At 32.5% G+C, this 15,418-nt stretch overlaps 3 protein-coding genes across 3 annotated transcripts; all 3 read left to right on the forward strand.

Annotated features, from left to right (window-relative positions):
• The first annotated feature begins 483 nt into the window (after window positions 1–483).
• On the forward strand, window positions 484–7,844 carry LOC107194466 (Werner Syndrome-like exonuclease). The gene is made up of 7 exons (XM_015584096.1): window positions 484–665; window positions 749–814; window positions 6,782–6,912; window positions 7,006–7,230; window positions 7,300–7,444; window positions 7,536–7,637; window positions 7,709–7,844. Exons 1-7 carry the CDS (start codon window positions 645–647, stop codon window positions 7,775–7,777), a joined length of 759 nt encoding a protein of 252 aa, XP_015439582.1. The 5' UTR covers window positions 484–644; the 3' UTR covers window positions 7,778–7,844.
• Window positions 7,845–7,871: 27 nt separating this feature from the next.
• On the forward strand, window positions 7,872–8,597 carry LOC107194534 (putative lipoyltransferase 2, mitochondrial). The gene has a single exon (XM_015584179.1). It carries the CDS (start codon window positions 7,872–7,874, stop codon window positions 8,595–8,597), a length of 726 nt encoding a protein of 241 aa, XP_015439665.1.
• Window positions 8,598–10,458: 1,861 nt separating this feature from the next.
• On the forward strand, window positions 10,459–13,413 carry LOC107194221. The gene is made up of 10 exons (XM_015583815.1): window positions 10,459–10,498; window positions 11,029–11,123; window positions 11,292–11,422; window positions 11,499–11,574; window positions 11,652–11,792; window positions 11,872–12,045; window positions 12,127–12,624; window positions 12,696–12,978; window positions 13,050–13,269; window positions 13,353–13,413. Exons 1-10 carry the CDS (start codon window positions 10,459–10,461, stop codon window positions 13,411–13,413), a joined length of 1,719 nt encoding a protein of 572 aa, XP_015439301.1.
• The last annotated feature ends 2,005 nt before the right edge of the window (window positions 13,414–15,418 follow it).

Here is a 15,418-nt window from a genome sequence, read left to right on the forward strand (position 1 = left end):
CTTGTATTTTTAATATGTAATTGAGTCCGCGAATGTCTAATAAGTTCTGATTTTCCGCATGCCAAGACTTTATTGCAAGCCGTGCAGAAAGCTTTTTTATTATTATCAGATTTTAACCAGTCTTTGAAAATATTATTCTTTAGCCAAGATAATTGGAATACTTTCCCTTTGTTACTTCTCTTCTTATCCGCCAATCCACTCGAACTAGGCTGCTGGTAATCCATCTTCTGGTTTCTGTCACTGTAATACACTAATATTGCACTACAATTCAATATATTATATAACATTACGCGACTCACCTTCACTTTAACGAAAAACGCGGGAAACAACTGGGAAGGGCCCCTTACGCGTACCTACTGTTGCACATAGATACATCCATGGAAACAACCGCCGTCGAGCTGTGACGTCAGCATGCGCATGCGCACGAAGGCTCCCATGTGGGAGAAAATCCCAGTGGATTATCCCACGTCCTGGCATCACTGGGCTCACTTGTACAAGTATAGAATTAGCGGCAAAACTTGGACAACGAATAATTGTGAAGTTATATAGAAAAGATTATAAACAATTTGTAACGTTCAGTTTTTCATTTTTATGGACTTAATTGTGGTATAATAGCCGTAAAAATTTTCTTTTCCTTAGTTATAATGACTCGTGTCTCTGAAGAGGTTAATATATAATTAGATTATATACATACTACCATGCGTTGGTTCTCTATATTGTGTCGTTACATGAACTTTAATATTTTTAGCAAACAATAGAGATTCAAAAAAATACAGTGCGGCGATCTTCTAAAAATCTTCCAACACATTTAAAGGTATGTTAAAGTATATATACTTCAATTGTGTTTGGATTTAAAGAACAGTGTATGTATTGTTGTGATCCCGTGGGTGAAACAATTGTACTCTTTGGTGCTAGTGGTTCTAATCGATGATAAACGTACAGGTATGATGGTGGAGTTGGCGAAATCTGTTGAACAACAATCATCTTCTGCAATGTTATATGTTATAGATTTGTGACTACGATTTTTTATGATATCTTGCACAGGTTCCAGGACAGCAGTCTGTGTGTAACCCTTGCATTGCGGTTCAATTTGAATAATTCCAGTAGCTTTTAATTTAACGTCCTCGATGTGTGAAAATGAACATAATAATGTCAATTCCAATGGTTGTGTAATAATGAATAACCATTCATTATTTTGGAGATAGTGCCAAATTTCAAAATCAGCTTGAACTGTGCGGGTGTTACAGGATGACGGTATTCTTTGAACAGACGACGTAAGCAGGATTGCTTCGCATGTTGGTTGACCAGATGTTCTTCGTACATGGTTGATAAGACAGATGTATTCCTGAGTATCGACCTTGGTACATTTGTCCAAACCTTGAAGCTGTGTATAATACACCTTGTCCGTACTCAGTAGGATATAAGGGTAACTAGGTTCAATGTACGAGTAAATATCAGGATGATTATGGGGAACTGGAAGAGATAATGTCTCATATAAATTATAAGACAATTCTTCGATTAACGGAATTTTAATGACAAAAATTAATTTGTTATCAATATATGAAACATCTAGCTTACTCAATTCACTATATATATTCATGTTGGAGTACATTAACGGTATAGGCCATTTCTGTCCATTTTCAAAGTAACACTACTCATTTCATTAAAAAGATCTTGAGGAGATATTATTTGTGGATGTAATATTTTGTGTTTTGCCAACGTTACAGATGAAATTAAAAGATTATAGTAATCATCGAGGTTTGAAACAATTTGAGATAATGAAAATATCTGTTCTGAGATTACATGTCGTACATAAAGATCATTCAAAAGATTAGAGGTTGAACTTGAATAATCATTGAATAGTTTTATATTTTCATTGAGCTTATCTTCGTCAGCTTTGAGATTTTGAATAGATACGTTAAAATTCTGAATGGTATTAGTTATTACAGCTATTTGTTGCTTCATTAACAATTGTATATTCTTATGGTCACGAATAAATGATTCAATTGCTTCTTCATAAAACTTGGCCTCTTTAGCATCAGGCGTACCAAACAACCAATGTAACACATAAGATGTACCATCAAATAATCCTCTTTTAGAGATATTGTTTCCTGAATTTACTTTATTATCTATCATATAATTTATAATTTCAATTTTTTCCCTAATCGCTGAAATGCGTGAATTTATTATTTCAAGAGTTTTGACAGAAGTGCGTATTGACGCTGTTTATAGTTCGGATCGGCTTTTGTGTGCATATATTTAAAGATTTTGTATAAAATCTGAATACTTGATCATATTGTTGAGTGGCTATGGCAAGATCAACGTACGTTAATAAAGTATACTTAGAGTTAGCTAAATGTACATTACCTATATGATTATAATATAAACCTACTTGATTGTGTAACTGGAAGACTTTATAATAGGATCTATTGGTTTCCAAGGAATGTTTAGGCATAATTGAGACAAGGATTACAAATAGTATAAATAGGAGATAGTGCAGGTTAATCATCTTGATCACCTGAAACAGATGGTTTCAGCAAATTAGTATGGTATGTTATTAATTTTCCATTTTTTAATGTTTGGACAGTATTATTGGAATTAGTTTTCATTATTCTATAAGGGCCTTTAAAATTTGAACACAGTTTTTTATTCAATCCTGGTTTATTTTGCTTATTTAAAATATATACCATGTCAATAATCTTGTACAAATGAGTAACGATTTTATTATCATAATAAACTTTTGATTTTAGTTTAGATCGAATCAAATTATCTCTTGCTATCTTTTGCGTATAGTTTAACTTTTGTTTTAAATTGATTACGTAATCATCATATGAGTAATTCAGCGAGGGTTCCTGAGTTCTGCTTTTGGGTAAATATGGTTTGTTTCCAAAAAGAACTTCATACGGTGAATAACCGGTGGACTTGTGGATGTGAGTGTTATAAGCCATCATAGCAAAAATTATAAACTCATCCCAATCTGACTGTTTATCATTGATATAGTGTTTAAGATAATCTTTTAAAGTCAGATGAGACCTTTCCAGAGCACCATTGCTTTGAGGATGGTAGGGAGAGGATAATATATGCTTTGTGTTAAACAACATAGTTAAATTTTTCATTAGACGAGAAGTAAAGTCGGTTCCTTGATCGGAAAGTATGGTTTTTGGAATCCCGAATAATGTAATGAATTTAGATAATTCCTCGGCAACTGTTTGTGATTCATGATTCGGTATAGGAACAGCATAAGAAAATTTAGTTAAATCGTCTTGCATAGTTAGTATAAATCTGTTATTATTGATAGTCTGTGAAAGAGGGCCAACTATATCAATAGCAAGCCTTTCGAATAAACCCAGAAAAACTTTAATATCTTTTTGATTTTTAGGAATTGGGTGATTTTCTATTGTACTAGTTTTTTCCGGATTCGGTTGAACACCTTTACCTGATATTTTATGGCCCAAGTATGCAACTTCTCGTCGCATAAATTCACATTTTTCGGGTTGTAATTTTAAATTGTTTATTCTAAGACGATTGAAAGCAGCTTTTAATTTTTTAGAATGTTCTTCTACAGAAGATGCATAAATAACAATATCTATATATACATCTATATATACAAAGCAGTGAATTCCTTGTAAGCCAGTTAGAATGGTATTCATTAGCCTTTGAAAAGTAGCGGGGGCGTTCTTGAGTCCAAACGGCATTCTTGTGAACTCATAATGGCCTAAGGGTGTCGTGAATGCTGTTTTTTCTCGATCACAAGCACGCATTGGGATCTGATGAAAACCAGATACTAAATCTAAAGTAGTAAAATATATAGAATGACCAAGTTGGTCTAAGATATCTTCAATATTGGGCAATGGGTATGCATCGCCGACTGTGACATTATTTAATTTTCTATAATCTATGACAATTCTCCATTTACGTTCACCAGAAGGATCTGACTTTTTTGGGACTACCCACAAAGGAGATGACCACGGAGAAAGAGATGATTGTATTATTCCCTGTTTAAGCATCTTTGTAACCTGTTTATTAACTTCGGCTTTATGGACTTCCGGATATCTATAGGTTTTAGCATTGATGGGAATAGAATTTGTAACACTGATTCCGTGTTCAATAATATTTGTTTTTGTTAATGTATCTTCAGGAAAATGGAAAATATCATTATATTCTATACAAATATCTAGTATTGACTTCTGTTCTTCTGAGTTTAAATGATCTGACCTTAAATTCTTCTTCAAAAGATGTTTACGACATACTAAACCATTATTTAAATCATTCACTGATAGAATCATAGAATCTTGAAGAAGTGGTTCTAAGTATAACGAAATAGGCTCTATTTGTTGATCTATTACTCTTGTATTCAAAATTGTAGCATAGGCTTTATTATTTTCATTTGTTCTAGTAATAGCTCTAGACAAATAAATTCCTTTCCCTAAATTTAATTCTGGAATAATACCTTCTCTTATTTCAGGATTTTTTACTTGAATCTCAATAAGTGTTTCCGTTCTAGCTTTGAGATTAACTAAATATGATTCCTTATGTTTGGAATTTTCACAACTTAATTGGATTGGAACTGTTACTGATCTAAGAGCTAGAGTATGTGCCTCATAATCAATTGTAGCTAATTCTCTTTCCAAAAAATCTTTCCCTAATAAAATTTAACATTTATAAAATGATCATGAAATCGTACAGGGATATAACAACTTCCAACTGTTTCTACAGGATTATTCTGACTAAGGTCATGTAATACCAATTTATCCTTTGAATCAAAAACGGTATTTGGATCTAATTTACAAGCTTTAATCAGAGAGACATTCGCATCAGTGTCAATTAAAAATTTAAATGCATTATCGGAACTCTTCGAATTTGGAGAGAAGACTTGAATAAAATCGAGATTACTATTAGATATCGAAACATTTAATTCTCGAACACCATTAACTGAGATATTTGGTCCTCCGTTGTGGTGTTCATCACCGGGGACTCGTTCGAGTTTAAATTAATGGCCGCGTTATTTGTTCGTTGAGTGTTATTACGTATTGAATTGATTTGTTGTTCTCGCTCCCGTTGACTATTTACATATAACCTTTTTCTACATTCTGAAATCAGATGGCCTTGTTTCTTACAATAATTACAAATTTTCATTTGCAAGGAATGTGCATTTTGTTGAGACGGATCTTGAACTTGATATTGACGTTGATGTCGATGTTGTTGGATTGGGTTTCGATAATGGCGTTGCTGATTAGTATAATAATTTTGATCTTGATTTGAGATTTGAATATTATTAACTCTAGATTGGTCAGAATTTGGTGGTTTAAATCTACAGCGCGATGTGTCATGGTTAATCTTGCCACAGATATTACAAGATTTTTGTTTCTGAAATTTATGCATCCTTAAAGCACGTTCTTCCGAAATAGCTGCAATGTACGCGGAATTTAAATTATCAAAATCCTTCCATCTGAGCATCTGAGAGATTTGTGGACAACTATGATAAATAAATCGATTTAAAGTAATTTCTTCGACAGCTTTTTTCTTCCCAGGTATTTCTAAAGGATTATTTGAATATTGTTGAACGGCACCCAAAGCTCTCGAAGAAAGTGTTTATAATCTCTGATGAAAAGAACTGATATTCTCGGAATGTAATTGCTTGCAATTATTTAATTCTTCCATTATTTGGCAATAGTGTTTTGTATCTTGATACAAACTTTTCAATTGTTCTTTAAGCTCAGACCAATTATTAAATCTTTGAAGGGTAAGTTGTTCTTTAGCGTGTCCCGAAATTTTTGAAAGAATAAAATATAAAAGTGGAATTTTCTGTCGCTCCGTCGCAAGCTCATCTGCATTATTGCAATTGGCTATAAATTGTCACAGTTCGAAACGATTACCAGAAAATTCTTTTGGAATTAGCCCGCATATAAATTCAATAGAAAATTCAGTTTGAGATGAATCATGAGAGGAGCTTGAATTGTCGGAAGATTGTGGTTGAGACATTATAAGGATTACTGAGTACTAAGGCGATTATCAAGCAACAAAAGTTAAACAGTACCTGTCGTCTACCAGTAATGCAGTGCCTGAACTCGTCACGTTGACCTCCTTCAGTGTAGTAGCACCTGGATGCGTAGACTCACGGAATCGATCATTGATTTCCGTCACAGTATAAACTTCACTGGAGAAGAATACTTTATAACAAAAGTTTCTTTTATTCTTCCACCGTTAACGGGTCCTACCGACTACGCCAATTTTGTGTTGTGATCCCGTGGGTGAAACAATTGTACTCTTTATTTAACAGTTGATTGCTTTATTCTATCGTTACACTTAGTCACAGCTAGAGATGTTTCTTATTCGAGGGCTCGGAAAAGTTTGCCTACAAAGCATCGGAGAAAGCGAAAGATGGTCCTAAAAGGGGAGAAGTTTTTCCTTGGAGGGGCACGGGTAGGATAGGTCCTTGAGAACCGTGACAAATCTCTACGTCTAAACGCAGTCACGTACGCTGCCTTGACTGTTACAGTGTATAACCAACTAACCAACTATATGTATAACAAACTAATACTGGGGGGTATCCAACAGTATCCATAAGCTTTAATTTATATTTTATGAAAGAAAACATAAATATATACATACATACATTTAGAATGAGGAAGAAGAATAATATTCCGTAAATAATAATTTGATTTAAAAAGTAATAGTACAGTTAACTATATAATCTATGAAATTCGAAATTTCTTTTAATGTCATAATCAAATTAAAACATTGTCAGTTTATGTACTGTTAATTATGATTCTTTTGATAGGAAAACGACAAACAGAAGCTAGTTATAGAAAGAGAGCCTGATATCTGTCTTTTACAACCTATTATATTCAAGGGATGTATTAATTATACTAATGATTTTAATGATTGTGCTATGATCTGTGATGCTATAATGTAAGATATATACTATTACAATTGAGAAGCAATTTGGTATCAAGGTAAAAATATTTGTTCACGTTTTTACTTTTTTTCCATGTTTTGTTTTAGACAACAAATAGAAAGTTGTAATAATGAGACAGTTCCAATAGGATTTGATTTGGAATGGCCTTTTAGTTTTCAGACTGGAAGTGGAAAAACTGCTTTAGCACAAATTTGTTGGAATAACGATGTCTGTTATTTATTCCATGTATATTCGTTAAAAAAATTACCTGCTGCATTTACAATTTTATTAAGTCATCCAAAGGTAAAACTTGTTGGAGTAAATATTAAAAAGTAAGTAAAATATTATGTGATAATAGTGCATGATGTTCCACATATTTAACATAACTTTTTAATTTACAGTGACATTTGGAAATTAGGAAGAGATTTCAAAGAATTTCCAGCCCAGAAGGTTGTGGAAAGTAATTGTTTGGACAGTGGTACATTTGCAAACAAAGTATTAAATAGATCCTGTCGCTGGAGTTTAGAAAAATTAACAGCATATTTGGTTAGCCTTTTTATAAAATTTAACTGGCAGTTCAAAATTCTATGATGGTTATTTCTGTGATGTACATAAATGACTTATTTTCTCATTTTAGTTAAACAAAAAAATTGATAAGAATCCAAAAGTAAGGAAAAGTAATTGGCATATTTATCCTTTAAGTGTAGAACAAAAAACTTATGCTGCAACAGATGCCTATGTATGTTCTTCATTCTATTGTTAATTTCATTATGTAAATAAAGTGTGTTAATACTGTGATTTTCTTGGCAGGTTTCATGGCTTTTGCATAATACTATACAAGAGAAAGCCAACAAAAAAGCAATGGAGGAAAATATGTAATGTGACAATCTTCAAGTTACATAAGCATATAAAGATATGAGAAACTAGGTCCAAAAATTACATAATCGCCAAGATTATTCATTATTGTATCATTATGTCTTCTAAAACAGTAAAAGTTTTATGGGCAGGTCGTTTAAATTACCATGCTGGCCTCAGACTACAAAAACTATTGTCTGATCGTCATCGCCAAAAAATAGAAGAAAATACATGTAATACATTAATATTACTTGAGCATAATCCAGTCTATACAGTTGGTATTAGAGACAAAAATTATACTCTGCAAGATGAAGAGAGATTAAAAAATTTAGGTGCAGAATTCTTTAGAACAAATCGGGGTGGTTTGATTACTTTTCACGGACCTGGACAATTAGTGGCATATCCTATATTAAATTTAAAAGAGTTTAAACCAAGTGTTAAGTGGTATGTGTGTCAAATAGAAAAAATGATAATACGTTTGTGTGCTGAGTATGGCATTTATGCTGAAACATCACCAGATACTGGTGTATGGGTAAAAGATAGAAAAATATGTGCAATTGGCATTCATGGAAGTCGATATATAACAACACATGGTTTAGCTTTAAATTGTAATACAAATTTAAATTGGTTTGATCATATTGTGCCTTGTGGTATAGAAGGAAAGGGTGTAACTAGTCTTAGTGAAGAACTGAATACAAATGTTACTATTGCAGATGTACTACCTCTACTTAAAAATGCATTTCAGAATCAGTTTCAGTGTTCATTGGTTGAATGCTTACCTGAAGAATCTTCAGAATTACTCACAAATGTTACTAATCTATTGAATCGTGAAATACGTCCATAAAACATTTTAAATATGTAATATTATAATTATAATGAATGGCTGTAATTTATATTCTACAACAGTTTTTAAAATAAACTTTTTAACAAAATTACATATCTTGCACCTTTAATAATGTTTTGTTGTTGATATTAATAGAAGATTAAGGTTTTGTTAAAAATTGGCATTTTTAAACACTAGGCAGTAAGAGCACTGATAGGAACAGTTATCTTAACAGTTTAATGAATCCAATCATAAATGTAATCAAATGCTTTGATTTACTGATAACATCCTGAAAAGAAAACTGTTGTAAAAGGTATATTGAAAGTGATATTGCAAGTAATTACAGTTTATTTATATCTGAAGTGGTTTTGATTATACTTTAAATGATAACTGAAGAGTTCAATTGTAATTATTGTTAATTAACTGAATTAAGGAATTAAATATCAAATTTTTTTTATATTCTGTTGACATGAATACATCTATTCTATGTGAATATATTTCAGAAACCAAATGCATCCATGTATTGAAATATGTTTTATAATTACATGTTAGTTTCCTTTTATGTCTTAAAAGAATAAGAGCAGCTATTGGTCTGATTAAAAATCCTTCAAAACACTGAACTTTGACAAATTATTTAAACTCTTGTATTCAATTAATTAAATGTAATTAAAATTGTTGTTAACAGTCTCTATCATAGAAACAATTGATACACATAATAAATTGCTGGAAATATTAATTTTTCGCGAATATTTTAAGATAGTTGTTATATATTGTTGTACTATAGTAGTTGAGACTTTGAAAATATTTAAAAACGTCTACCATAAACGAGACAAATTGTGTGTTTAAGTTCGTTGAAACTGTACAATGTATAAAGAAGTATTATTAACAAGTATTTAATAAATTAGTAAATATTGAAAGAAAAAAATTGAGAAGTTGGGCATAAATGAAAATAAACATAGCTTCTGTTACTGTCAAATTATTTGCTGAAGTCTCTGACATCGATATTATTTAATTACAATTGTTGCCTATTATCTGTAAATTGGTATTTAATGTTGTAATGAATATTTCTTACGATTATAGTGGTGTCGTTTATTTAGCAACAAAGTATAGTACTACCAGGTACTGACTAGAGTTCTGCATTGGGCAGGCTGAGCCTACCCGTCACCCGGTCGTTTTATCTCTACCTGGGCTGGCCCGGCCCGAACTATACCTGGCCGCGCAGGCCCAACGATGCGCGTCGCAAACCCGTCCATACCCGCCCGATGCCCGACCCGTGGAATCCCCGCTAGGCCCGCTAGGCCCGCTCAGCCCGAACGATTAAACTCAGCCCAAGGATTAAAATTTAATACTAATTAATATGTCATATGGATGTATATAGGAGAAGTTAACCAACGATCTGGCACAATTATTAAAAATACTTAATTTCAATTTGTATAGTTTTTCTGCATTTTTCGGAATATAGTATATTTCATGACTGATGTTTGATTGAATGTTATGACATACGGAAATATATTAAATATTTTTTAGACAAATTTACATATTCAAAACGATAATCGAGACGGTGATCACCAATTTAAGTGTATATGAGTCAATAAAAATGAATAAAAGTCACTGAATGCACTACATTGACTTTATAGTTTCCTATCTACTTTATACTCTATGTTCCTAGCAAAGCAAATCTAAGTCAAGTACTTACTTGATACGTTTTCGAACCCAGACAGGAACCATTCATTATTCAGCGAAGGTTGCCTTACTAGTAACATCTTTAATTAACCCGCATGTCATTTTCAATGCGCCTATTCATATAGTATAAACAAAATGGATTAAAACTCTATAAAAATCAGTTTTTATTCTTTTATGGAACTCTCGAGTGTCCGCCGTCATGTGGAAGTGCCATAAATGTGGGAAACCAGTATACTTCGGTCAGTCCCAATCTTCACACATATTAAAAATGCGTACTAATTTTGACAAGTACCGTTTCTTGTCATTAGGACGAATTGATCCGTCTTTTGTTTGTATGAATCTCATATGTATAATTTTTACAAGTAAAAAGATTACTTGAAAACTAACTTGTTTCGTTGTTAATTAAACAATTATTTTAATAATAAAACGAATAACAAAAATTGTTTTTTTGTCCTTCTAATTTAAATATTTTATTCTACAAAGCATTGGAAAAAGTAAGATTAGTGGGAATAAAAATTTATTTCTGCATTTAATCAATCAAAATAAATGAGTTAATACTATTCTGTAAGTTCAAATTTCTGTACTAAAAATATTTTTATGATGTTTAAATAAATACACGATATGGCACATTTAAAAAAACTATAATTTGTATGTAATTCTTCCATTTTGGTAAATAAATTTTTTAAAAAATCAGTGTATTTCATGTAGATATATATTATATAAATATATTTATTTGCAATAAAATTATTAATAATTTATGGATTCTTAGCTGAACGGAAGCAGTCATTGGGGTATGATTGGCATCCAGAGTGTTTACGTTGTGAAGAATGTGGGAAACGTTTAAATCCTGGCCAACATGCAGAGGTACAATAATAGTTTATCACAGAATTATTGTCATAATATTATAAACGTATTGAATTTGATTGAAACAAAATATTCATTTAATGAATTTTACATTGGCATTGTTAAGTTAATACTACTAATCATTATCTGTAAAATGATAATCAATATTTCCCTATTATTATTGTATAGCACAAAGGTGTACCATATTGCCATGTACCATGTTATGGAGCACTTTTTGGACCACAGTTATTTGGTCATGGAACACGAGTTGAATCACACACAAGTTTTGGAAAGAAAGAAGCTCGACCATCTTTACCACGGTATATTATTGCACATATATTGTTCATTTATATTTTAATTACATTGATATATTCATTAAATTTTACTTGTATCTAGATCACACTTAGAATCAAAGCTGAAAGTTTTCAATCAGTACTACGAAGGAAAAAGTGGTGGGATAAGAAGTCGTGAGGTAATACAATTTCACTTGAATGATTATATTCTGAAAACTAGATAGATAAAAGGATATTTCACATTTATTTTATGTAGGTCAATGGAAGATTGATATTAGAAGGTGCACTGCGAATTTACTGGGGTGTTAGAGGAGTTATCCACTTAAAAGAAGACGATGATCAACGTACAGTGGTTACAGCTAGAAATAGAAATTCATGTAGACGCAGTGCTTCGGATGTATGTATACGCATTTCTGTAAAAACATATACTCGCTAAAGATCTTGTAAATTTCAATATATATTTTATACTCAAATAGAGTATAGAAGATGAAGAAAAGGAGGATAAGCCAGTGAAGGGTACCGTTGAGCAGGATACAGAAACTGAAACAAAGTCTGCTCCAACTTCTCCAGATCATCTCAAGAGTCTCACTTTGCCAATGAAATTAGATGTTAAAACTATGGAATGGGATGAGTTGGATGAGCTTCTTCAGGTTGCATATCAATTATTTCAAATTCATAAGCGTTAATCATAATTTACATTATTACTTATGATTTGGAATTTCTTCTCGTAGGTGGAGCGTAAAGTTGAAGATGGAAATAAGTTGTATCAAACAATGCCTGAGAATTTACCGTCGATAAGTTCGCAGAACAGTTCAGATGCATTGCCGGTTTCCTCTCAGTCCAGTCTCAATAAATCTGATTCCCGCGAAAATTCAGAAACGAGTAGCCCAAATCATCAAACGAGTCGTGGCAACGATAGTAGTGTAACTAGTACGCCAACGCACAGTATAGGAAGCTCTTCCAGTACCGACACACCCGTTTATCACGGAACTCCGAATCGAAATGGGACACTTCGAAGGGTAGAATATTTTGATAGTTTGGAAAAAAACATACCTGGCAATAGATCCATCAGTACTGATGATAGTTGGATAGAGAAGGGATTAAATCGATCGATGTCAGGACCCGATTGTCTTCAAAGACATCGGACAGATAGTGACACGGATTCTGTAAATTCTCTTCAGTTCAGAGAAGATGACAACATGACTATGTCTACTGACAGCGGATTAGAGGTGATTAATAATTATACCTTTGTATTTAAATGTAATTTTAACTTTTAACATACAATTACAATGCATTTTAGCTCGAAGGTGTAGTTTTACGACGAAAACAAGGTTCTACTGCCATCAGACGTCGACCTGGGGGTCGACGGCAATCTCGTAGTCGTTTACGGCGTCGTTGTTCAATTAACGGCCACTTTTATAACCGTGAAACCAGTTTTTTTACACCCCCCCATGGATCTCAAATGTCCGTATGGATTACAAGCCTAGTAAATACTCAAGAAGTTATCAATCTCATGTTAGACAAATACAAAGTGGATGCTAAACCGGACAATTTTGCATTGTTTGTGGTTCGCGACAATGGAGGTAGGTTTTAATAAGGTGAAATCGGTTATTTTGTCAATTTCAATATTGATTTCATTAAATATTTCTTTTAGAACAACGAAGACTGAGAGAGGATGAATATCCTTTAGAAGTTCGAGTAGTATTGGGTCCGCACGAGAACGTTGCGCGGCTGTTTCTGGTTGACAAATTGTCCACGCCAGAAATCAGCTCCGACGTCGCACAATTTCTTAACCTCTCACTGGCAGAGTGTCACGGCATTTTGCAACGTTATCATTACGAGGAGGAACGTCAGATTCTTTTATTGAAGGAAAAGTACGTTTCTTAAAACAAATATATATAATTCTTATGGATCAGGTGATATAAAATGTACTGAAAATTATGCGTTTTGTTTCCAGATACAAAGAGATGCGTCGAAGAATACGACAAAGAATGGAAGAGTTGAAGGTCCGACTGTAGTTAGTATATACTCTTAACAAATATTCGAATACCCATATCATTATTTTTCTATTAATCCTCACTTACAGATCGTTCATTCTCTTTTTTTATACGTATAAATTATTCGCCGCGGAAATATTTTTTTCGTAATCATTTTAAAGGTATGTATTGCAGTAACGGTACATAATCTTTAACCCATGATTAATTTGAGTTCAAACGTACAGTTGTTGATTTACGTTTGAGTATATCGCGCGATAACGTACTAACACCCTTTAGCTTAAAATGTTGTTACATTATCCAGCTCTATTCGTTTCTTTGCGTCTTTATTGCATTTATCTGTACTCAGTACGCGCAGCTAAGTATCGAACCAATCAGTGCAATTGAACTAGCAAATTATATATGCAAAGGGTATACTTTTTATGTCGACTTTGCATTAAACGGCAGACACACAGCCGCGCGAGCCGTCGTTTAATGCGATTTCTTCTAAATTGCTGATTGTTATAGCCGCAGAACAGGACATAACTTGTGATATATAGAAAAAAGAAATACTATAATTTATCGTCTATAACATAAATCGGAAATGTATGAAAATGTTTCATATGAAGTTTCCTTCTTCGAGAATTCTTAAGCAATACAGACACTTAAGTAATAGCATACGTTGTCCGAATTTTCGACGCAATTTTCTTTAATATAAATCCTACGAAGAAATTTTATTGTACATTTTCGACTTATGGTTTGTCGAAGAATTACCTATATTTCGTTCGAATCACAAATTATGTTTTTATTTTGTGTAATTGCTTCGTTTGGATTGTTTATATAATCAGAGAAATCAAACGAAATCATTGTCGTTCGTATAAAAGACGATAAAATATTCGTGTAATAGATAGACACCAATATTAAAGTCAATTTATAACGACTACCGATTGAAACGAAGAGAAATTTTTATATGAATACTTATCGCAGATTATAGTATGCAATTATTGATACAATTAGAACGTAAGGCTGTCCAACTTCTTACCTCGTGAGAACCGTGTTCTGAATTTCGTTTTCACGTAGGCGTGAAAAAAGAAAACAAAAGAAAAATTATTGTATATTGAACGGTGAATGGAAATAGAATTTTAACGAAAAAGTTGTTGAATTTGAAATGGAAATATTAGAGAAGACGTAAAGTTTAAAAAAAAATACAATGTATATGTATATATTGTCACATGGACAGGTGGAGTTACTCAAGGCTGGAATTTCAAATAATTTGTTTAATATCACAAACAACAAACATTACTAAATACTACTCATTTTTGAAAGAAAATTGCAATCATTACATTTTGTCAGTAGAATTTTGAGAACTTTTTTTCAACAATTTGATCATATTCCTTCTAGGGGATAAGAGGACACATAGATCCTATTACAGTCAAAAGATTGAATAATTTTTATTTGACCCCGAGAGACAACTAATTCATATTAACACATTCTGTAACCCAGGCCTTTACGACATTCCATTCACACAAGCTTGGTAAATGATGGCCTACAACAGACCATGCTACAAACTTTTATAGCATATAACATATGACAGTTGCGAGACTAAAAATATCAATGTTATGAACGATAAGACACAATATATAAAATACTTTGTATGATAAGACAGCGGTTCTATTGAATTACTAGAAATAATTAATGTTACAATGTATTGTGTGGATAGTGAAATTACCATTGGTCAGAACGGAAAGTTCTTCATGGGCCATTGACGACCCACTGGGCACGGAACGTGTTAATTTTCATCTTCGAATTTAGTGTTTATAAAGTAAAATTGGAGGATCTGTAATTCCAAACTGTCGTGACTCACCCTGTGTATATATGTGTAGACGAAAATTACTATAAAATATTGTACTTTGGGGACACACATTAGTTGGACAGCTCCGATCGAATCCACAGATAAAAATGATTGTTGTTACTCGATAGCAATTTTCGACACGTGTCACTGCCGTAGGTTGCTAGACAGTTAATGAAAGTTCCATCGTAGAATAGTACG

Source organism: Dufourea novaeangliae, unplaced genomic scaffold (assembly GCF_001272555.1).
Source record: "Dufourea novaeangliae isolate 0120121106 unplaced genomic scaffold, ASM127255v1 scaffold12, whole genome shotgun sequence".
Lineage (NCBI taxonomy): Eukaryota > Metazoa > Arthropoda > Insecta > Hymenoptera > Halictidae > Dufourea > Dufourea novaeangliae.

Bases quoted from the DNA above. Each gene is read 5' to 3' on its own strand.
- LOC107194534 (XM_015584179.1), top strand. From the start codon at position 7,872: ATGTCTTCTAAAACAGTAAAAGTTTTATGGGCAGGTCGTTTAAATTAC.
- LOC107194221 (XM_015583815.1), top strand. From the start codon at position 10,459: ATGTGGAAGTGCCATAAATGTGGGAAACCAGTATACTTCG. The intron at 10,499-11,028 runs GTCAGTCCCAAT...ATGGATTCTTAG, and splicing joins TGGGAAACCAGTATACTTCG to CTGAACGGAAGCAGTCATTG. The intron at 13,270-13,352 runs GTACGTTTCTTA...TTTTGTTTCCAG, and splicing joins ATTCTTTTATTGAAGGAAAA to ATACAAAGAGATGCGTCGAA.
- LOC107194466 (XM_015584096.1), top strand. From the start codon at position 645: ATGACTCGTGTCTCTGAAGAG. The intron at 666-748 runs GTTAATATATAA...TAATATTTTTAG, and splicing joins TGACTCGTGTCTCTGAAGAG to CAAACAATAGAGATTCAAAA. The intron at 7,231-7,299 runs GTAAGTAAAATA...TTTAATTTACAG, and splicing joins GTTGGAGTAAATATTAAAAA to TGACATTTGGAAATTAGGAA.